Below are 22,427 nucleotides of genomic sequence, written 5' to 3' on the forward strand. Positions count from 1 at the left end.
GCGTATCGTTACAAGCCCGCTGTTCACAAAGTTTTTTGACAGCCAAACGCTTCTACAGGATACTTCCTAAAATTGATGTGTCTCTTTTTCCTCCCCTGATGCCCCTCTTTTCTAGGAGGTCAGAATGTTTGCTGGGTATGAGGGTATCGCAGGGTTCTACAGCCCTAAAAGCCCCGATAATGTGTATAGAAACGGCTTTATGAATTAAATATAAATCAGTTACACAAATACCCCACAATAGAGGACTTAAGAACATCTGCTGTAAAGCAATGTTTCCAGTGTAGTTAAAGCGCAGCTATGACTTCAGTCTGGAAACTCTCCGGGTTTGGCTCCGGGACGCGGGGTTTTGACACACCCCACTCCCCGCCCATTTTCCCTTTAAATGGGGGCGTTTCCCGCGGTCTCAGAGGGCAGTCCTGGCCAAACCCCACAAGGGTAGACGTTGGGTAGCCGGAGCCCACAAGTTAACAGGTATAGAAGAAAACGCATTACAGTCGTAGGCAGGGTGGTCGGTAACGGGGTGCTGCGCCCCTCATCGTCAATAATGTACATTTATTAGAGTTTAGCGTTTTCTCATGGTTACTGGAAGTTATGACATCATGGTACCCCTGAGTGAAACAAAACAGAACGTAAAATATCTTCCCAGAAACCACGCCCCAGACCCCCCCTAAAGCAAGCTGGTTGTGCACGCAGGGCAGAGGGGAGCACATGGCCTGGGGCGACCCAAGGACAGACACGGCCATAGGTGTTATATAGATCACCTCACTTTGAGCTTCAGTATCCCATACTCCCCAAGTCTAAAATGTATTTAATGTATAGAGTTGTGTTGAAAGCCTAATACGTGTTAACATTATATATTTAATACTGAACAGAATAGGAACGGAAGCTTGGTACATGCCCGTCAGTAACATTCTATTTTTACCTTCCTTTAATAAACCTTATTTAAAAAGCCACATACTTGGTTTCAGATAATAAATAATGACAAATGCAACAGACAATGTGCTTTATTACTTTCACTGAATCCCAAGCAGCTTTACTTTGTGTGGTTGTGTTTAAGGAGACAGCTCATTACTTTCATTAAAGCGATATTTTTTAAATATTTCCCATAAATTGTGTATTTCTTTGTAAAGTATACAGTTGGTGTTATTGCAAAAAAAAAAAGTAAAAAATATATTTTTATTGCAAAGAAAACCAATTTATGGAAAATAAAATTTTATATAATGAGATATATATATATATTAAAAAAAAAAAAAAAAAAAAAAAAAAAAAAAAAAAATCGCCTCTTATTCTCTGGTATAAATCATACAGAGCTTTTAAAAAATAGATTAATGGGATGCTTTAGTACCCTCTAGTACCCGCACTTACCGGCAACCAGCTTACGCTAGAGTTTCAGGGGTCTAACAACCCCCATATAGACGCAGAAAGTGGTTCCATTGATTTCAATGGGAACACTTTCCCCTTCCACTGATTGGATACTTTAAAAAGTGGTGTGAAACAGCCTGCAGAGGGAGTGGCTGCAGCTTCTCAATTTTTTTTAACCCCCCCCTACAGTTAGTGAATACATAGTAAAGTACACAATACTTAGTATTTAATATACGTATTTAAGCTTGTAAGCTACAAGGTACTTTAATATGCATTGACGAGGACGTATGGGACCGTAAACTGTCCCTTTAACTCTTTATTTAAAAGCTTACCAAGATTGGAATGCATAAGGAACAGAGACAGAATCTCTGATAACTGTTACCGTAGAATACAACGTAACCACAACTACAAATTCATGAGACTGAAGTTGTACGTGTTTTAATTTGTCTCTGTATAAAACGTATCACATAATATACTTTTTTCATTTGGGTTCAAAAAAAGTGAAAAAGTCCATAATTTAGAAACCGGAAAGATAATCTGAAGTTTTATTTTTTGGGAGGGGTACAGTCAACCCCTCGATACTCTTAAGAGACCTCTTATCCTCCGGACCAACGCCTGGATGAAACTGTGACGGGATCGCACTTTACAGTAGAGGCTTTCGATGTCCAAGAGTCGCTTCTGCAGAGTTTCCCCGAAGAGATTTGCCCCTTCAGCCTTCAGCTGCATAAAACAAAAAAAAACATGCATTTCCAAATCACTACACCGACAAGGATTAAAGAACCATACACATATTGGAAATATACAGGGCACGGGGCTGGGAGATAACGTAGTAGGGGGTATAAAATGATGTGCATCTATTCAGTTTAATCTGGGGGCAACGAAAAGGGTAAATTAAGTTAGTTTCAGCTTTCTGGGGAGCTACAATTCTTCACCCTAAACAACTAGTAAGGAAAGTTATCAGGCAGAAGGGTTCGTTAAGGTTGTGTGGTTTTTTTGCACACAAAAGCATGAAGAAATGTATATTTCTACGGGGGGGGCTTGTACCAGGGTTTTTGTTTTTTGGACCACATTAATGAAAGGAGGAGGAAAGCATTTCCAAAGTGGGGGCAATAAATGGCCAGCTCTCTCCGCCATGACATGGAGGCTCAGCTGTGACACGGGCAAGGATGAAGACGAGGGAAGCAAATATCAGTCAAGTGAAAACGCGAGCAACCATTAATGGCAACAATATTAAAATATATTTCTGTATTATTGGGTAATCTAAACCTTCCAAAAGCACGTATTTCGATATCACTCACCATGTCGAGGTCCTGCTGACTTACTCTGTTGCGCTTATCCGCGTTGGGATCTGTATTTAGTGTATCTGCAAAGAAAACACCCAAAAGCCAGTTATTGGCGTTATTTTATTCTTTAATAAGCATTTTAAACAGTAAACCTTTTCTATTAAGAGGTCAAAGGGAAACAAGATGTGTACAAAGGACAGCGTTCCCGCTCCTTACTAGACACCGGTCTGGTCTAAGTTGTACCACGTGAAACGAAGAATTATAACGCCGTCTCGTTTACTATCTGCGTAATAAAATGGCTTACCCTGAAATCTTCTGCTGCCGAAGGTAGTATTTGAAAAGAGAGAATCCTGCGGATCGCTCGGGGTGCAGTGAAGCAAATAATACTCCAGGTGCCACCAAAGAACGAACAAACAAGTTTCTATAGTATCTGTGGCGTCCGGTAAAGGAGAATCGTGTACACAATTAAAAAAATACAATAAATACCCCCTTAACACTCAAGCCACTTAACACGCAAACTAGACACGGCTTCCAGTGGCTTGAACAGATTACCCACACCATCTGTGGCTTCCAGAATAGCGAAGACTACACCCTACACTTGCTCGCTCGGCCGAGATCTCGTAATGATCAATAAAAAGGATACATGAGCAGAGAGACAGAAGCTTGGCTCTGTTGTTGATGAGCTTAACCAGTCGCCGTCGGGCTATGGCATACTTCTGCGTGGTGGACATTTTATCCATGCCGATGGACACCTCAGCCTGACACAGCTATGGATTAAAATAAATACAGATGAATGCAGACGGTGAAATGGATTAAGCTGAATGCAGCCCCCGAATGAAGCTATAGTATGGAATGCCCACCTCTTTAATCTCGTCCGGCGGGAGCTGCTCCACGTTCTGCAGTTTACCGACGCTCTGCCGGTGGATGTCGTAATACGTAAAGAAGTCGTTGGCGCTCTGCTTCAGCAAGTAGAACACAATTCCCAAGCCGGGTAAGCGGGAGGATTGAAGGACAGATAGGGAGTCTGGGAAAGAATAGAAGGCAATTAATCAACAAGATAATAAACATTAAGCCAAATTAAGACATCTCTAGAATTCTCAATGCAGCCCCCCACCCCCCAAAATAACGATACTGGCTGGTAGACGATGTCCTTACCTGGCCTGGAGCCGTCTCTGCTGGTGCTTTCGATCAGGCTGGGGGTGAACAGGCAGGCGGACTGCGTGAAGGTCAGCGAGCTCTGTATCATAAGGGCTTGGCAGTACTCCATGACATTGGAACAGATCTAGGAGACACCAGAGCGTTTAGAAAGGTCCAAACATACTGACACGCGTGTTCCAGCATAATACATCACCAGAGACAGGGCATATGCGCTAATTAATGTACTACAAGCAGTGGATATATACCCAAGTCACACAACGGGCTCCTTTCTAGGTTACCAGGTGGCTGGATCTGACACCTGGCAGCAGAGACAGGACTGCCCATCTTTCTTTGTAAATTATGAGCAAAGTTAAGGGTTCTCATTTGAAGGGTTAATGCTCTTTTTTATGAGCTTGAAAACTTTATAGTAAACTAGAATAGGTTTAAAAAAAATCAAATGTTTTTTGAGAAGAGCAAACTTAAAATGTGTCAAAGTACCTCTAAAACTCACCTCCAATTCGGTTTCATTCATTGGACTCCAAGTTTGCCAACTCCTGACTCCAATTAGCTTTTGTTGAAGTGATCAGACTAGGGGGTTCACATACTTTTTCCAACCCACAGTTATTTTTTTTTTTTAGACAAAGTCTCACCTGCTGTACGGCGAGCTCCATTTCATCTCTCTTGCTGGCCCTGTCCACCTGAGAGAGGTCGTCCTGCAGACAGAACTGACGGAGTTTGTCGGACCCACCAAAAAGGTTCAGTAATCCAAGACACTGACGCTGCGGAGGAGGAAGAGAACCGTAACAATCTCAACAAATACTAAAGCTAATTCACAGTCCGATATTACACATTTCATTAAAAGCAACGGCAAACGTTAAAGCAGAATTCTGCAAAAATCCATCCACCCATTTCCACGAAAATAATTAAAAAGGGTCCAGCCGTCAAATTAATGCGCATATAATGGCTGAAGTGTCCTTAAAATCCACAGTAACAGTTTTGAGCTCCCTTAAAAGCATATAAGTGCAGGAATTAGCCATCTTGCCCCTTTGGCCTATAAAATGTAAAGGGAACGATGAAATGTGTAAGTAGAACATGCGTATTATGGTGTATTGTAACTAGTTCAACACGGAATGCACATCCATGCTGAGCAGTAATGATTAGCATTTACTATATATATATTATATATATATATATATATATATATATATATATATATAATATATATATATATTTTTTATTTTTTTTACCTGGAAACGTCTGATATGTCCTTGAAATTCCATCAATGACCCCTCGTTCACATTGTTGTCCATCTCGGTGACAACACCTTCAAAACACAAACATGCGATAAATGACCTGGAAGCCACATCTATGAGACTAAAACGGAATTGTTCAAGACCACTTAATATGGAGAATATAGGAGAACGCAGTGGGAGCCCGTGCATGCAATCTCACTTATTCAACCATGCATTATGCAGGGCAAGCACCGGTGCATCAAAATTTTTTCATCTTGCTTGCAGCCTCATGGTTTAAAGAATAAACGCCTTAATTGTGGGGTGTTCCCTCAAATTCAGGTACACAGTCAAGTACCCATTTAATGCAAATTAAAAAGTATTCAAAAGCACTCAAGAATTTAGGATTACGTTAATGCGCTGATTGGGGTTGGTAAGACTTATTCCGCATCCTTACCTGGGAGCGCAGCTTTACTGATGATGCCTGTAAGTAAAGCAAGTTCCTGCAAGGAGCCGAGACTTCCTTCTGGGCTCCTGAGTATCGCATGTATCGTGTCCAAATGAGTAGCCAGGAACTGCAAGACCTGAGAGATGAGTAAACGCATTATAGATGGAGCGGTGAATGCATCCTTAGAGCACAATGCAACTGGCATTTAGACATTAGCAGTGATCTTTAGTCTTGAGTATTAAAAACCTACCTGTCCAGCTGCCTGTAACGGCTGAGCGGTACTAGAGGTCAGGATCACCTGACAGAGCTGAAGCGCAGGTAGTAAGATCTGTCTGTGTCTTTCCACAGGACCGGGGATGAACGCAGAGGCCTCTCTCATTCCAAACGCACTGAGAAAAAGACAAGAAGCACAATCAGAGAGTTTATTCAAATGTTTTAGACATAACATGGAAATAGGAAGGACGGGCTTCAACGCTGCAGCTGCTCGGCTGTTAATGATACAAATAACTTAGAAACAGTTTACTAGAATTGTGATAAAATATATATTGATACAGACCGATGCCTTGTTACTAACCCATGGGAGTTGGTTTCGGGACGCATTCCAAACACACGTAACGATGCCAAGTTAGCGATGATTCCACTCCTCAGTAACTCCAGGGCTCCTTGTTGACTTTTAGCCACACGGGTCAGGAACGCCTAAGAGACCAGACGGAATTATCAGTTGTTAGCCAGCAATATAGGAATCGCGATTAAGATGGGAGATCCTAGAAAGCATTCATACACCTTGGAGACCCTGTGCTTAAGAACAATGCATTGTGAGCAACACACAAATTGTAAGAGGCAAGCTACTAAAAAGTAAAATACATTTTACAGCACTTAAAATAGAGAGAAGACCAAGTTCAGTTGACAGAGGATAACTCCCATGACACCCAGCAGGAAGCCAATGGTTGCAGAACCTTGTCACATTTATACAATAATGGTTATTATTAGAATCTGCTGAATGTGCCGTTTTGGATTTGTATACACAGATAAGTTTGTACCATTTTGGATTCGTATATATACAGCGCCTTCAGCAGAGGCGGCTGTGGATTGAGCAGGTTCTGCAAGGTCCCGTCATCCTGCGCCAGGCTGTTCACTAGGACCTTTAAATAGCCGCTGTTGGAAATATATATGAGCCACTGCTGTGTCTTGTCCACCGAGATGATCCGGTCCAGCAGAGCAAGCGCTAGCATCTGCAAAAGGATATAACAGGGTTCGGGGTCAACCAGAGTTATTAAAACGGACTCAATTATCACTTTAAAGCGACACTTACCCTTCCTATCTCGTGGCCGTCACAGGCATCTCGGCAAACAACCTCCATTAGCGCCGTGCCGTAGCTCTCAAAAATAGAGAGGTTTTTCCGCTGGAGCTTGGCGAATACATCTTCCGGGGCGGTCAGTCGCTCCCACATTGTATTTTGAGCTGAGGGTTTAAGGACGTATACCATCGCAAATGTATATTTATAAATGGTAATGGCAAGAGGATTTACACTGGGATTACAGTTAATTCTAGAGTTACTAGTTTATCACTGATTAAAAGGGAACGGTTGGGTTTAGCATTAAGGAAAAATGTAATATTTGGGAAGGGGGGGTGACAGATTCAATTAAGAGTTTAAGTGGGACAGAAAGCTCACTCACCTGATTCTAGAGTGTCCGGCTCATCAGGTCTTTGTGCGATTTGCAGGTAATACAACAGTGATCCGTACAGGTGAGCCCGCACTCGCTGGTAGCCCCCGCCTGTTTAATACATACCCCAAAAAAGCCAAAGTTAATTTTCAAAGGTTTTAACACAACATTCCTTACATGTTTGCACAAAAATGTTCTTAATGCCCAACCCCATAATAATGTTTAGAGAGATGGAATAATGTTTAAGAGGTAAAAACCTGAAACCTCCTTTTTTAAACTTGAAAATTAAACATCTGTACGGTGTTATGTACAAAGAATCCTCAAAAAGACTAGGAAATGTCATTTATGCTAATTACATCTCCTAAGTGCATCCACTTGTTTCTGTATGATCTTAAGAGATCATTATAGACTAATATTCTTCAACTAGGCGATGAAAAGAAATATAATCTGAATACAAAGATCAATACAGAAAAGCAAAAGCATATCCACGATGGAAACACGCACCTGTCTTCAGGACGAACTCTAGCAGCTTCTGAAGGATTGTGTGAAGCGAGGATTCTCCAATGGAGGCATATCCCGAAAACAGGGATTCGGGTCCAGGAGGTGCCGCGAAGAGGTCGTCCAGCAGCGGGACGTACTGCGACTGGCTCAACCCTGGGGCCGCCAGCGGCTGCTTCTGCTCGGTACGGATCGACTGACTTAGGTGAGCGGTCAAGGTAAAAACGACTCCGGCCACTACCGGCATCAGCTCAGGTGTGGCATCATCATCCAGGATCTATACACAAAAAAAAAAGAAATAAAAAAAAATGCATTTAGAAGAAAATAAATAAATAAAAACAACCTATTGGAGGAGAGAGTTTACTGAACGCAAATCCCTGTATACTGAACAGTAAATAAATCAGATTTAAACTACAGTAAAGGGTCCAGGGGTTCAAACAAACGCAGCGTTAGACTGAACCGTGACTTTAGGCAGATAAGCTGAGAGTCATGGTATTTGTTGCCCAACCGCAGATGGGACTCGCAGGCTACCCCAGGATAAGCGAAGCGCTTAGTATGGTCCCCGTGGCTCGTTTACCTTGTTGTGCACGTCCTGAAGCAGGTCTCTGATGATCAGCTGGCGCTGCGAGGCTTGTATGAGGTCCTGGGGACAGGCCGTCAGAATGATTTCCACCAGCTGCCTCCAGGACTCCAGCGCGTGACGCTTGGCGTGGAGACACTGTAGAAGCCGGTTCCTTTCCACCACGTACTGAAGGATAGTGTTTATCTCCTGTAGGAATAATGCAAAGATCAAACACAACCTCGAAAGCAACGGTCAACAAAGATTAATATTCTCTGAACGTGTTGCAGGACTCGCCAGCTTTAAACATGGCGGAGGGATGGTGGTAAAAGGGGGGCCCCAAAAAAGAAGGAGATCAGCTTTTGCTAACTGGTAGCCCCTTGGCTATGGAGATCTTGAAGTTATATTAGAAGGACTGCATCTTACCCAACAAGACAGATCCTCCCCACTTTTCCATGGGAAACCAGCCTTTCCCCCACCACTTACTTCCATGAGCAGAGGTCTCTGTCCAATGGCTGCCATTCCTTGGAGAGCATTTACCTCTGCGACCAGAACCCGGTGCAAAAGCTGAAAAAATAAATAAAATCATAGAACGTTAATAAACACTTGTAATGCTCCAGTGAGGCTGTACGTCATTGCAGAGCGGGGGTGGGGGGCGCGCACCTTCACATTGCATACGGTTTGGCCCCTGCGATTCTTGTGTTCACAGTTAGCTATGACTTGCTCTATTTGGTTGCGGTCGAAGAAGTCCAGCTGTAAGGGCTCCGGGATCTCCTGGCTGAAGTCTATGGAGGCCAAGATGTTCAGGATTTTCCTACGAACTACAAGAAAAAGAAATAAAAATCTCGATCCGCTGCTTTTTTTTGGGTCTTTTTATAGTTTTTAGATCATCAATGTATCCATATTTATACAAATAACCATTACGTTAGCTCTGAGTGCTTAAAGCCGATATTTAATTTACAAAAAGGGTCACTGCTGTTAATATGCAAGCCCAGCAGCATGCGAGTTTAAGACTTGGCACTGTAATTATAGATATCATATTGCTGCAGAGAGTCATGGAGAGAGTCATGGGAGTTGTAGTTTAACACTATTGGCAACGTCTGAAAAAAATTAGAAGACAAGAAAAGAATGGAATAAAAAAAAAAACTAGCCTTTCGAAGTGACGTCGGAATAAAAAGAGACACCAAAAACCCGGCTTTCTTCATCCATACTTGCTTCCCCGTCAGCTGTTATAGAGAGATTTTCACATAAAATTAATTTAAATTGATGAAATAGCGCAAGAAATCATTAACCATTAGACAGAGAAGAGTCAAAGTATTTACGAATGTTTAAAATAAACACGATTCAGTTTTAGACTGTACCTGCATACATAGATTTCATATTATCAGTTCGCAGAATAGAATAGTTTTCGCCGTCCGAGAATTGAGACAAGCGTGTAAAATTAGGAATTTGGGTTTTTTTTATATATTATTTATATATCTTTTGCCGATAAATCAAGTGTGGCTTGGATTATTGGTATAACGGCAATAGGCAGCCGTTTGCAAGTTATCACTCCCGATATCATCAGACTACATCCCGCGTCAGACAAACAGGACCCCGTGCGGTTATTTATAAGACGTCAATCTTGGTACGAACCTGCGTGGGGTTTCGCGGGCATGTCGTTGAGGAGCAGATGCAGAAGTCTCTGTGTGTGGGAACGCTGGCGATTTAGCGACGTAATCCGAAGCTCTATGGAAGCCGTCCTCATGAGCCAAGACATTTGATTCAAGGCGGAAATCTCATGCTCTAGAAGCAAAACAAATTTAAAGACAGGAGCCGTATTAACTGAAAAGGAATTAGTGTACTCTCTATCGTGATCATATACTGAATATACAAGCAATTTAAGGGTAACAGGGTAATATTTTAAATTATATATGCACCTGAAAGAATGTAAAAGACAAAAAAAAAAATTATAAAAGGGGGCCTGTTGTATTATGAAGATAAACTCTTAATTATAATGATGATAATAATAATAATTAGTTTGTTTTATCCGCAGGGTGTTTACCTTTCACAGAGAAGGGAAGGTGCTGGAGCTGAGTATACAGAAAGTCTTGGCTTGTGCGGAGGTAGCGCATGGTGGGGCCGGAGGTCTCCATGCAGGCACAGAGCTGGTAGATAACCTGCACAGCGACATTAAGATGATTGCATTATTACGCATGTAATAAACACTACATGGGGATGTTTTAGGATTAAAGCGTGATTAAAATAAAGCAGTGAAGGGAACAAAACGAGGAACATACCTGATAACAGAGTTCGGCAAGCTGCGGAGTATCCCATACTGCGGTCGGGCCGGCCCGCTCTTTTGTTCCCTGTTCTAGGATATTCAAAATGGAATGCAGACAGGTTCTCGGGCATCCTAATACACCTGCATAAGAGGAACCACTTTTAAAGAAGGCACCCTAAAAATACCGGAAACCGGCCTTGGATGATGCACTGACAGAGAATTCTAGATGACTGGAATACCATTGATACCAACGCAAAAGCCCAGTTTCCGTGTAGATCAACCCACGGGCAATTGTACGCTCTACCTTCTCATGAAATAAAGCGATATTCGGCTAGCGTGCCCACAATACCTGAGTCCTGAAGGTTCGTGGTACCGACAGGTTTCTTCAGTTCAAAGCCGAGAAGATAAAGGGCAAGGTTGGGGGGTTTCATCTCCAGCGAGGTGATCAGGAGGTTAAGGATGTGAATTTTAGTCTTGTGGCGGAGCGCCCCTCGTTTCTTCTCTATTTCGGTATCTGGAGGTTTAAACAGAAGTTTATAAGAAAACTCTTAACTAAAAATGATTGCCGGTTTCAGCTTTTTTGCTGTTGGATCTGCTGCTTCCAAGAACACCCTCACTCAGAATGCGATGGAGGATCAGGTTTAGCAACCGGCTGACAAGGTTCCAATAAAGAGTATTCGTTTCCATCAACATTAAACTATTAACTATTGTAAATCTGCTTTAGGTCCAGGTCTTTTTAGGCACGCGTTCCCATAACCCAATGGGAGATTTGACTTGGTGGTGTAAAGGTGGCAAAGACTATGACACATGGTGACCGAGGGAATTAAAGAACATTAAATCCCATGGAGTTAACCGGTTCCTGTAAACCAACGGGATTATACTCACCCTCAATAGGGTTCTCGAACTCCTCCGAGTCGTCATTGTCCAGACATTCCACAAACCCGGCCATCAGCTTCTCGCTAACTTTCTGCAGGAACCAGGACACAGCAATGTGTTACGGTCACATTTATTAACCTCTTTTGCCCAGCGGACAGGTCAGGCGTGCTGGTGCAAATCTGAACTGTGAGTGGCTATTGGTAGTTGAATCTAAAGGTAGAGTCAGCTGACGTGTGATGCAATTAATCAGGTTACAGGTAAATGAAGGCATTAATGAACGCAACATCATTGGGCTTTCAAATCAGACCTCAGAGATCTCCTACCTGGTCCTGGGTGAAGTCTCCTACGAGTTTCGCTTGGATGTTTGGATTACAGGAGATACTACATAAAATCTTTGAGCTCTCAAAGGCCAGTTCCGGATTATCGTTGCCGTGGTACAGGTACCTGCCGAAGAAACAGCTCGATTAAATTAACGCAATAGGCACTGTTTTTACAGACAGCAGGGACTATGCGCTGGTTGGGTGGTCCTCTTTCTTGATGGCCCAAGGAGCAGTAAATCGATGTGGGGGGGGGTGTCTGTATTGTTGCAGCCCCCATTCCTCCACATTGAAACGCTCTAAAATAAAGCGTCACAAGGTGCCATGACATAGGTCGGCAGTACTGCCTCTGGCCCTCCTATGGCCCAACCCTTCACCCCAACATCCAACGAAGGTATCAAACCTCAAACGTTGGGGGTATATTTTCGATCTTATGTTTCTACACCAATACCTCCCTGTTTCGTGATATAGCGAAGAGTCCGTTCACACTCACCTAGCAATATTCACCACGTGGTCTGCCTTTTTGGAGCGAGGGTTAATGCCTTGCAGGAGCTGCTCCAAGGGGGTGACAATCAGAGACAGGTGACTTTCCCGCAGCAGATCCATGAAAAGATTTTCCTTCTGCAGCGTCAGATTAAGGAGCATGAAGCAATACGCCACGGTTTTCTCCAGATGCTTTTTACCTGCGTTAAGAGAACGTTAGACTCCGTACCGTACGGTTGAGCGAGTAAGAGAATGAACCCCAATGCATTTTACATGCGCAAGAGCTGACAAAGAAAAAGTCTTAATATATTTTTGAAACGTTTTAATTATCGAGAAGGGAGAGGTAACACGACGATGTGAAACGCGTTGATCATTAGCCTAACGCATCTATGCATTAGCTTGTATTCCTTGTTGATGCAACAATCCCAAATAAAAAAAAGTCCAATAATAAAATACTGTATATTTTAGATGTTACCAGAGAACAACCTGGTTGTATGTTCGCTGAATAAAAGACTTCTTGCTTTGTTTTGTGTACTTTTTGATTATTATCCTAGCAGCCACCCAGGAATCTGAATGTTTAAGCCTTTTAGGTTGTGCTCTCCTGTATTTTTGTGTTACCTGGGAAAGGTGCGTAGGTGTCCAGCTGAGTGACACCCTCTTCCAGTAGGCCAAGGCAAAGCTCCAACATGGGAGATTCATTGAGCAGATGGTGCATCAGGTTGAAACCCGGGGGTTTGTAAGCGACTCTCTCCTCCCCTAAAACAAGAAACAATGTAAAAAATGGGGTCTCCCTCTGCAAGACTTTCAGCCATTATTGAGGGGGAAAAAAAGAACCCTACCCTGCAGTTCCACAAACTGATTCACAAAGTCTTCAGGCTGGGGCTCGTAGTCTCTAAGGAGCTTGTAAAAGACGTTCAGAACGGTTTCAGCGACCTCCCACTGAAACGGCAAAAGAAAGCAAGTCAGTGCAACCTCAGACCTTTAAAAAGAGACCAACGGCTGAAAAACTCCATCTCACGATGGCTGAACCAGCCCCCCCAAGACCTACATGCATAGGGTGCACCCAGTCAAAATTCCCCCACCACCCCAGTGTAGGGCTGGTGAGCTTAATCCAGAGTCAGAGATTCAACTTGGGAGACCTCTAGAATAGCGGAGTGGGGGAATAGAGAGTACAAATGGTACAAGGTGAACCCAGAGACAGATAATATAGAGATATAAGTACAGGCCCACAATTTTAACTTTATTCCCGCATATAGTTCGATCACCATGCATGGTTTGGAAGTTCACCTTTTCTGCGGGTCTCCTGTAGGCTCTGGTGTGGAAACGGAGGAATACCGTATCTCGGAGAAACTGGAGATAGGGTTCAAAGCCAGGGGCTCTCAGACCGGCCCCGAGGTTGGCTGGAATAGAACTCTCCACTAAGGTACCGATCAGATGGCAGAATGCTCGGGTCAGCGGGTATTCCTCACAACGCGACTCAATTTCATTCAGTTCCACCTTTCCACGAGACAACAAAATAACACAAAAATAAACTTGCGACAAATATAAAGTCTCCTTTCTCCGTAGATGAAATGCCAAAAGATTTTTGTTTCCAGTGGGCATCACTTTTTTTGGGCTGTATCCCATAAATTCTAAAATAATTGGGGATGAGGAAACGATATTAAATTTCTAACCAAAATGGGATAAAAATATCACAAAAGGATCAAAACCGAGTGTTAAAGACTGCGATTCTACTAAACAGCTGTGGATATTTGCAGAGCATCCGGTACAAAAAAAAAGCAAATCCATAGTAAATCACAAAAAAACTCCCATTCCAATACCAAATAGACATACGTTAGAGGTTAATCAAATATGCCACGTGGGTTTGCTCATATTGGCAGAAGAAAGCAATTTGGTCCCTATGCTCTTGTAAATATAACTTGGTTTTATCGTATACCTCGATGCCCGTCGCTTGCCTCTGACCCGGAACTCTTGCAGTTTGCAAAATCTGTTTGGGGAAAAGAAAAAAATAAATTGATCGCAACTGAATATTAAAAAGCGTGGCTGCCTTATTCTGAAAGGTTTCCCTACGGTTATTGAAAAGGTATCGCTGTTAAAAAAAAAAGAGGGCCGACGTATTCTCTAGATTTCACGCTCGTCACATACCTGGGTATATTCCAGGGATTGCCAAAGAGAAGCAGCTATCTCTGGCGACTTCCCAAACGCTGCCAGAGTGTTCAGTAGCTCAGCCTTGAGAACAGGTGGGATGCTGCACTGCAGTAAGCCAAGGATCACAACTACGGGCATCCACTGGGCATGCTCACAGAGAGCCAGTCTGGCGCTTTCACTCTGGACAGCAGGTACAAGAAGAGTAACGAGTGCAAATATCAGATTAACTGGGTGATTTGATGCATAAAAGGTAACGCAAGTGCATAAAACACCCGTTGCCTACAATCGCATAATATTACGCATAAGATAAATGTGTCAGTTGGGGTAAATAAGCAGCTACTCTTTCCAGAAGTAACATACCCATTCGATGATTATGGTGGTCAGCTGCAAGCAAGCGGTGAGCCCGTCCAGCTCGTGCTGGGTGATTCCTCGGAGCAGCGGGTGACGCTGGTGTATGCTGTCCGAGCTTGGCATGTCCCGCCGCAGGTGCTCGTGATATAACATGAGAGAGTGGAAGAAGTGTTCCCAGGACACTGGACTCCCAACGCCTGCCTGGGTGTTATCTGCTGGGGCCAAATTAACAGGCTATGAGGACTTAAAATAACGACAAGAGTCATGACCTCATAAGAAACATCGAATTTGGGAACAGGTTATCTTTACTGGAAATAATATACTATATATATATATATATATATATATATATATATATATATACACACATATATACACACACACACCTATATAGCGCATAGAATAGTAAAATGTATACGTAGCAAATTAATATCCGGATTTGATGCTACTTACATGGAGAGTGACTTACTAATGTTGTTATACTCAGCCCAGAGAGACTACGTACCATGCCCCCCACCGTTGGCTTTCAGGAGACTGAAGCAGTAATGTGCGCACTGGGGGCCGCTGGCCAGACCCTGCAGCATCTTCAGGTAAGGTATGTAAAGCGTGGATGGAAGCAGATCGCTCATCTGTCTTACAAACTTTGATAGAACAACCTAACAAAATATCAGATAATTTGAGTCACTGCAATCTAAATATGGTAGTTCAGCATTTTTTTAACAGCATTTACAATTCATTGTATGGCGCACTCCCTTTCTAAAGAACCCACATTGTCTAAACTTTGGTACTTAATTGTAATTGTGAAACATACCTGACGTTGCGGGGGTCTCTGGTGAGCTACCCCAAGGAAAGACCCCATCAGGGTTGTGGTTTGGAGAGGTTCTGAAGGACACCAGTATTCCAAAGCCAATTCAAGGTTGAATGGATCTTTCTTATACAAATCCCCAATCTGCAAGGGTTACAAGTGACATAGCTCTTAACTATCCTGAAGAGAAAGGGACTATGAACAGATTAAATTAAGCCAGCAAAAAATCTTCTAATCTACAAATCAATTGCCCATTCATTTTACAATGGTTGCCTCCAAGTTGAGGAAATTTGGAGAAGGGACTGAATATGAAAATATGATCTAAGAAGAAGTTCTACACCACTGGGCCCACTTACCTAAAAAGCAACAAAGGTACCACCGCTGGCGATAAAATGTATTTTACAAAGACGCGGCTACGCAGCTCACTAACTGAGTGATAACCCAACATCTACAACATCAATGTACTCCAGACGGTTAAAAACTGAACGTGTGACTTTACCAATATCATTAGGTGCTCCAGATCTCGACGGAGCGATGTAGGGGGCTCGTTACCCATCTGGAAACTCATGTGGATCAACCTGGCGTCTTCCTCGGCCCGATTTCTCAGCTGCTTCACCTAAAGAGAACGGAGAATCTCAATCAATGCGGTGAAAGGCGACTGTAAAAAGGGACAGTCTTAAAAATAGGGTGTGCATTTCTCAAATTGTTATTCCCATATAGATTTGCATCACAATATACAGCTATTTAGTGTTATGAGACTACCAAACCGCTTTTGATGAGGCAAGGACACCCAATATAAAGCTATTGCGCAAGACAGGACGTTTAGGTCATTATTTAGCCTCACAATCAAGTTAATTTAATGCTTTATCTGCTAAAACCAGGTTTTAAAGCATAATCTCTGTAGCATAAAACTAGGGTTAGGTTAAATGTCACACAAAACAATTAAAAAGACAGAAAACTTTTTTAAGGGATCAGGTATGACAATTTTTATGTAATTCTCGGGATTCTCCACGCTCAGGATGAGAGGACTGTCCCCATAAGAGAGGGCCGAGATCTCAGACTACAATACTTTGTAACCTCGTATTAAACAGAGCTTCTAAACATCTCTACTGACTACACCCATTAAGGTGTTCTCTGTCCAGGTCATTTTAAAAACTTGGACTTTCAGGTCACTTGAGCAGAGAAACTTTACTGCAAGGAAACTTACTTTCATAGGCATCAGCGTGAGGAAATCTGTAACAAGTTTATGAACCCTGCGAATGAAGAATTCCTCCGGCCAGAAGCCTTCTGACCCCACCACCGCATCTGTGAGGAAAAGGAAGGCATTGCCTCCGATAGCCAGCTCTACCATGCCTTCGTCGGCTTCAGCAAACTCTGTCAATGCTATGGAAATAGATGGGGGGGGGGTTTGAAATGCCAGAAATCTGATTGTAAAGGGTTACACAAGCAATGCATGGTGATGGAACAAAATCGTGGTCCTGTACTTATATCTCTATAGTATCTGTCTCTGGATTCACCTTGTACTGTTTGTACTCTCTATTCCCCCACTCCGCTATTCTAGAGGTCTCCCAAGTTGAATCTCTACTTATATAGGAGATGAGAAGTATGGGATTGCGCTAAAATGGCTGGAAAATATATGAAACGTATACTCTGCTCCGGCATATATGCTATTTTTTCTTCATCATTGAAATTGGCTCCACCTACGATGGGCCGCAGAGTCTCCAGCTAATCATGTCCTTTTAAATGCCCCGATATTAACACCAATCACATCGATTAATAGTCTAATAACAGTCTCCTATTATATTGTATGGCATTACTTATAACATCATGCATGAATTACACTGCAATGACGTATAGGAAAACGTATTTGAATCAATCATGTGAAATTTGGCTTCCTTTACTCATCCTACCTGTGACTTCAGATAACTGAGACACCCCTCGAAGTGCAAGCGCCCACGCCAGTCTGACGGTGGCCTGAAGGCCCGGGAGCTTCCACGGCTGGCTGTCCTGCAGTCGGTTGTGAATGGCTGCTATGTATTGCCTTTCGGTAAGAAGAGGCGTTTGATGAATCAGTTCTAAAAGACGTCAGAGAAAAAGATGTTGTAAAGTAACTGGAAGGCTTATGCAGAAAACCACCAATAATTTCACACTCCAACTCAATTACAAAAACCAAGATGTGTCATTAAAAACGTCAGGGTTAATCACCCCCCCCCCCCCAATTCACAGTTTAGTGATTAAATCCCTTCTGGCTCCAGAAGACCATTCATTCTCAAACTAACCTAAGAAATATTTAAATTTAGAGTTAAGAAACAAAACACACACAGACTTTAGAGAGGGCATGTCATCTACACAACTTATATTCATATTTAAAAAAGGGTCCTTTTAAAATTAAACTTTAAATATACCCAAGTGGGAAAAAAGTGCAATAGTTCTGATAAATAAAGCCCATGTCTATCAGTGACCACGAAAAAAAATGCTAGCTAATAAACCACAAAAGGGTTTCTATTTTGCAGAATGAATTTTACCTTCTCGGTCTTCCGTCCCCTGATCCAGAAATCCTACATCTAAGCAGTACAGGAGAGCCATGAGGAGGGTCAGGTTAACAGCGTGCAGCGTGCCGTCGGCTTCCAACGTGACTTTCTCCAGGTGTCCGATCAGAAGCAGCGTATTCTCCTTGGACAGGGGAGACTGACAGGACCACAAGAAGAGGCTTTCTGACAACGATTTCCGACATTCCTTGATTAGATCTGAAACCTGGAGATCCAAAGGGAGTCGTAGAATCCAGTTTACAAACTCATATAGAAAAACAGACGATCGTATACAACAGACTAACGCCTTCTGAGTGTGAAGAAGCCAAGCCGCTTTCATCAAAGGGTAGAAGCAAGTTACTGAGAAGATGGCAAGTTAAGACGGGTTTATAATGGGTTTCTGCTACATACATAGAATGCTTTGTTTAATATCTAAAAGTGCATATAAATTAAGGATATCGAACTGTAAAAAGTAAGGTAAGAATGTGCCAGATCCACTCTAAATAAAAACATTTTGACCGATAGATAAACCGCACTCATGTCATAACTTTGCAAACTCGAACTGATAAAACCAAACTACAGCCGGCTAACAGAAGCCATAGTTTGTACTTATCGAGTCATTGGGCTCTTATCCTCCCCACAGCCCGCATGTCTTGCCTGCTTGCGGTGTTTCTCACTGCCCAAGCCCCTCTCTTTCTGCAGCTTCTCAAACTCGTTGTTAACGTCAATTTGCGAGAGCAGATCAAGGATCTTGTGAGTCAGGCCGTTCTCCATCAGATCATCGGTGAAGCGAGTTGTCATGGACACCAACTCCGGACTGCAAAAGAAGAAAAAAAGGTGACAAAAGGGATGCACACAATCCCCCCCGGGTTCTGTTTAAACCGTTTACCGCTACAAGGCCTTGGAATGAGCAATTTCACAACGCACCACAAAGCACTTTGCAAAGAAAGGTTTAGGTCTGCTGATCTCACGGGTGAGACATCGCTGTATGCTTTCCTCCGATGGTGATTCATATAATAGCTAATAGTTGGATGAATCATCCCTTTATTCAGTAGACAGCATAAGTATAAGTGATATTTACAAATTATCAACCAGGAAAAATCCGATCTAGAATCTGCCCTAAAACATAATTACGTTTTGAAAGGGACAACGAGAGAGAGAAAGAGAGAGAGCGTCTAGCCCAAGCAATACCTGAGTTCCAGGGTGAAGGTCTTGCCTTTGCGTGACTGCATGAGAGCGCGTAACGAGCTGGCGATACAGTTCTTTCCATCCCAGTAAAGGAGAATGGCAACCAACCCTCGTGTCAGGCCAGGAAAATGAGGCTGCTGATGTTCTCCTGTCAAATACAAATATTACCTGTTTGATACACAGTACCTCCTTTACTTTAATAACATGGTAAAACAATTACAAAATGGAATATATAACACAGGGGAGGAAAGAAGCTTTGTGGCATACATTTAAATGTTTCTTTATGTTGATGAATCTTTAAATATCAGGCAACATTTGGACCTCTAGGAACTGGAGCACCTATGGTCCTTTATCACTCCTGTGTTCCAATGGCCCTTTATCACTCCCATCATTCCTGTGTTCCAATGCCACGTTGTGTTCGCTGATCCAAGTTAAAGTTTAAAAGGCTAATTGATGGCCAGAAATGTCCTTGTTTCCTATGAAAACAGCTGAGTGACCCCACAAGGTGGTCTGCATCACCTTACACAAAGTTAGGGATCGACCCAAAAGGAACACTGCTTACCAGCGAGTAGAAGCTCCACAGCTGCTATCTCTCCAATGTTGAACAAGTCACTGAGGATGAAAGCTTCCTTGATGAGCTGCTCTGGAAGGAGTCTGGAACCCTGCTGGCCTATGATGGCGATGCCCTCTGTGCTGGCTTTTTTAATCATTTCATGCTGCTGGGCACTTTTTGGCTAGAAAGTAAAATTTGAACATCCTCCTAAATTTATGCTAGAAAGTCTTTTGATCGTTCTCTTGACTCCGGTAAATAAATAACGTAAAAATAAAAAATGGATAATAAAATATACAATAAAAACTAATAAAAAATGGATAATAAAATAAAACTTAAGGGAAATAAAGATTTAATAAATTACAGATTCTATACATTGAGTGTGGCTGGCGACAACAGAAAGCTTAATCCATTGACCATACCAAACTGAATACTAAGCCAACAAGATCCCCTGTAACTATATATATACATACGGGGTTTTTGAAGAGGGATATGAAGTCTGGTTTGTGTTTCTTTAAGACGAGGTCCAGTAGCTGTATAGCGTCAGGTTGTCGCCTGAGCAGCGCATTGTCCACGGTGTGCCAAAGGTCTTTGTAAGGACCCCACAGACTAGTCCCTGAAACACAATACATGGGTTAAAACAAATAAATAAATTATATATATATATATATATATATATATATATATATATATATATATATATACACACACACACAGACACATACCCTATGCATATATCACCTCGCCAAAAATGTCTGAAATGAGGGGAATAACTTAAAAGTATATATATATATATATATATATATGCTGTATATATGCTGTATATATGCTGTATACAATATAGTCACTGAGTGACAAAAACTCGGTTTTATCTCCTTTTGTCCCAATAAACTCCCTTTATCTGCAGACCTGGAGGCGGCCAAAGTCGGTCATTTTGATATTTTGGGTGACTTTCCCGGCTCAAACACCACACTAAGCTGATGCTTTATGGCAGTGCTAATGAAGTCCGTTCCTCCATAGACTTTTATTAGTCAGAGTGTCTGGCTGGGTTATTAAGACTGAGCCATTCTATTGTTTCCCACAGACTGTATGATAAGAAGTCTGTCTAGTAGATTGGGGCTCAGATAGCAGAATGAGAACTGTCCGATATGCAGCTACCGGAAAACATTATGGGGCAAAAACAGTTCAAACTCATTCGTGACCGGACTGTCTTTGAAATCGTGTAGCCTTTATTATAATAGCTGTTTTAACATTTCTGTGTTGTTTGTGTTAATCTGTAAAATGGCCCCCTTACAGTTTACACTTTTTTCTTATTTTTGCACTTTAGGGGCATATTTAACGTACATTTCTAGTGTGAGGGGCATGAGAGTTTTGAGCAGCTATTTTTAATCTACTTTATATGTTTTTTTTAATTTTTACATTTTCTTGAAACTGTATAGCTGTCCTTATGATGTCATGGTGACATCACTGAAATCTATTATTTTAAAATGTGATTACATTTTTATTCTTTATGCATTTTTAAATTTGGAATATATTTGAAATATTTTTTTATATATATTACTGATCACAGAGTGATCAGCAAGCAGGGCTCCATTGCTGATAGCAGTACCGTGATCAGCCTGCAGGGGGGGGCTCAGAGGGTCTCAGGAGGATTTGGACAGACCCATCCTACGAGGGGCATGCTGCCTTCCCCAATGGCGAATGTGATCGCTCTGGAGCACCCTGGGACATTTTTTTTTTGCTGGAGGTCTGGCATGTCATCTTTCACGACAGGGTTAAAAAAAAGAAGACAGCGCAATATTTTTGAAACTCATATTTAATGCAATTCTGGTAATGAACAAATTGAAAAAATGAAGGGAATACGACAAATACAGGAAATGCACCCAACCGTTACCTTTAAGAACTTTATTGGGGTTCAGGCGGTGTTGGGAAGGGGTCCTCTTCTGGTAACTTATTAGTTCACGATTTTATTTTGAAGGGGTGTGGTTAGGGGCGTGGCTGGGGCTTTACTTTTTATGAGACTTTGTGCCCCATCGCGGGGTATTTGTGTAACCGAGGGGGGCATTAAGAAGAATAATGGGTTTTATTTACCCCGTTTCATTTATAAAGCCGTTTCTATACACATTATCAGGGCTTTTAGGGCTGTAGAACCCTGCGATCCCCTCATACCCAGCAAACATTCTGACCTCCTAGAAAAGAGGGGCATCAGGGGAGGGAAGAGGGGCATCGGGGAGGAAAGAGGGGCATCAGGGAACTGTGGCCCATAGAGGGACTTTATTAACTTAACAGGGACACTTATGTTAGTTGAACTGGTAAAATGTCCCATTTTAATTTACTTGAGGGCAATTATTGGGGACAAAATACCCCTCCATCAGTAACTGTGTGTACAGCATGTGCAGGGTAGGCATTTTGCCCTAATGCCCCCAAAAAATCCCAGTCAAAACAATGAGCTAGAAAAGCCGCCCCGTTTCCGGGCGCGTCCCCTCGTGCTACATTGTAAGCGGTGCACACGCGCTCAGTATAGATATTTTTATTATTATTTTTTTTAATTTACCTGAATTTACCGCCAACGGAGACTCCATCTTGGGACCCAACCTCCTGGGCGGAAGCAGAGGTCTTCAGCTGGACTGCCCAGTCAGTGCCTGAAAAGAACCTTCTACAAAGTGCTTCACAATCACAGAGAATAACCTGTCGCCCGCACAGTTCTGCGAATCAACCCCGTGAAACGCAGCTGTTGC

At 42.4% G+C, this 22,427-nt stretch overlaps 1 protein-coding gene across 1 annotated transcript; it reads right to left on the reverse strand.

Moving 5' to 3' along the window:
• Positions 1-1,774: 1,774 nt before the first annotated feature.
• Positions 1,775-22,401, reverse strand: NUP205 (nucleoporin 205). Its single transcript, XM_053462206.1, has 43 exons — positions 22,244-22,401; positions 20,163-20,305; positions 19,702-19,873; positions 19,143-19,287; positions 18,609-18,768; positions 17,949-18,177; positions 17,334-17,498; positions 16,631-16,806; positions 15,923-16,039; positions 15,430-15,567; positions 15,124-15,274; positions 14,628-14,830; positions 14,265-14,447; positions 14,056-14,106; positions 13,407-13,616; positions 12,959-13,058; positions 12,738-12,875; positions 12,130-12,319; positions 11,643-11,763; positions 11,329-11,410; positions 10,793-10,957; positions 10,460-10,584; positions 10,225-10,339; positions 9,816-9,965; positions 9,332-9,406; positions 8,844-9,001; positions 8,667-8,747; positions 8,199-8,390; positions 7,628-7,898; positions 7,136-7,234; positions 6,772-6,920; positions 6,500-6,691; positions 6,034-6,155; positions 5,710-5,848; positions 5,469-5,595; positions 5,030-5,106; positions 4,433-4,561; positions 3,801-3,927; positions 3,506-3,669; positions 3,289-3,412; positions 2,950-3,075; positions 2,661-2,725; positions 1,775-2,082 (listed from the first exon to the last, which is right to left on the reverse strand). Exons 1-43 carry the CDS (start codon positions 22,269-22,271, stop codon positions 1,930-1,932), a joined length of 6,027 nt encoding a protein of 2,008 aa, XP_053318181.1. The 5' UTR covers positions 22,272-22,401; the 3' UTR covers positions 1,775-1,929.
• Positions 22,402-22,427: the final 26 nt, after the last annotated feature.

This window comes from Spea bombifrons, chromosome 4, assembly GCF_027358695.1.
Source record: "Spea bombifrons isolate aSpeBom1 chromosome 4, aSpeBom1.2.pri, whole genome shotgun sequence".
Lineage (NCBI taxonomy): Eukaryota > Metazoa > Chordata > Amphibia > Anura > Pelobatidae > Spea > Spea bombifrons.

Bases quoted from the DNA above. Each gene is read 5' to 3' on its own strand.
- NUP205 (XM_053462206.1), bottom strand. From the start codon at position 22,271: ATGGAGTCTCCGTTGGCGGTAAATTCAG. The intron at 6,156-6,499 runs GTACAAACTTAT...CTGGTCTCTTAG, and splicing joins ATATATACGAATCCAAAATG to GCGTTCCTGACCCGTGTGGC. The intron at 3,670-3,800 runs GTAAGGACATCG...ATTCTTTCCCAG, and splicing joins CAGAGACGGCTCCAGGCCAG to ACTCCCTATCTGTCCTTCAA.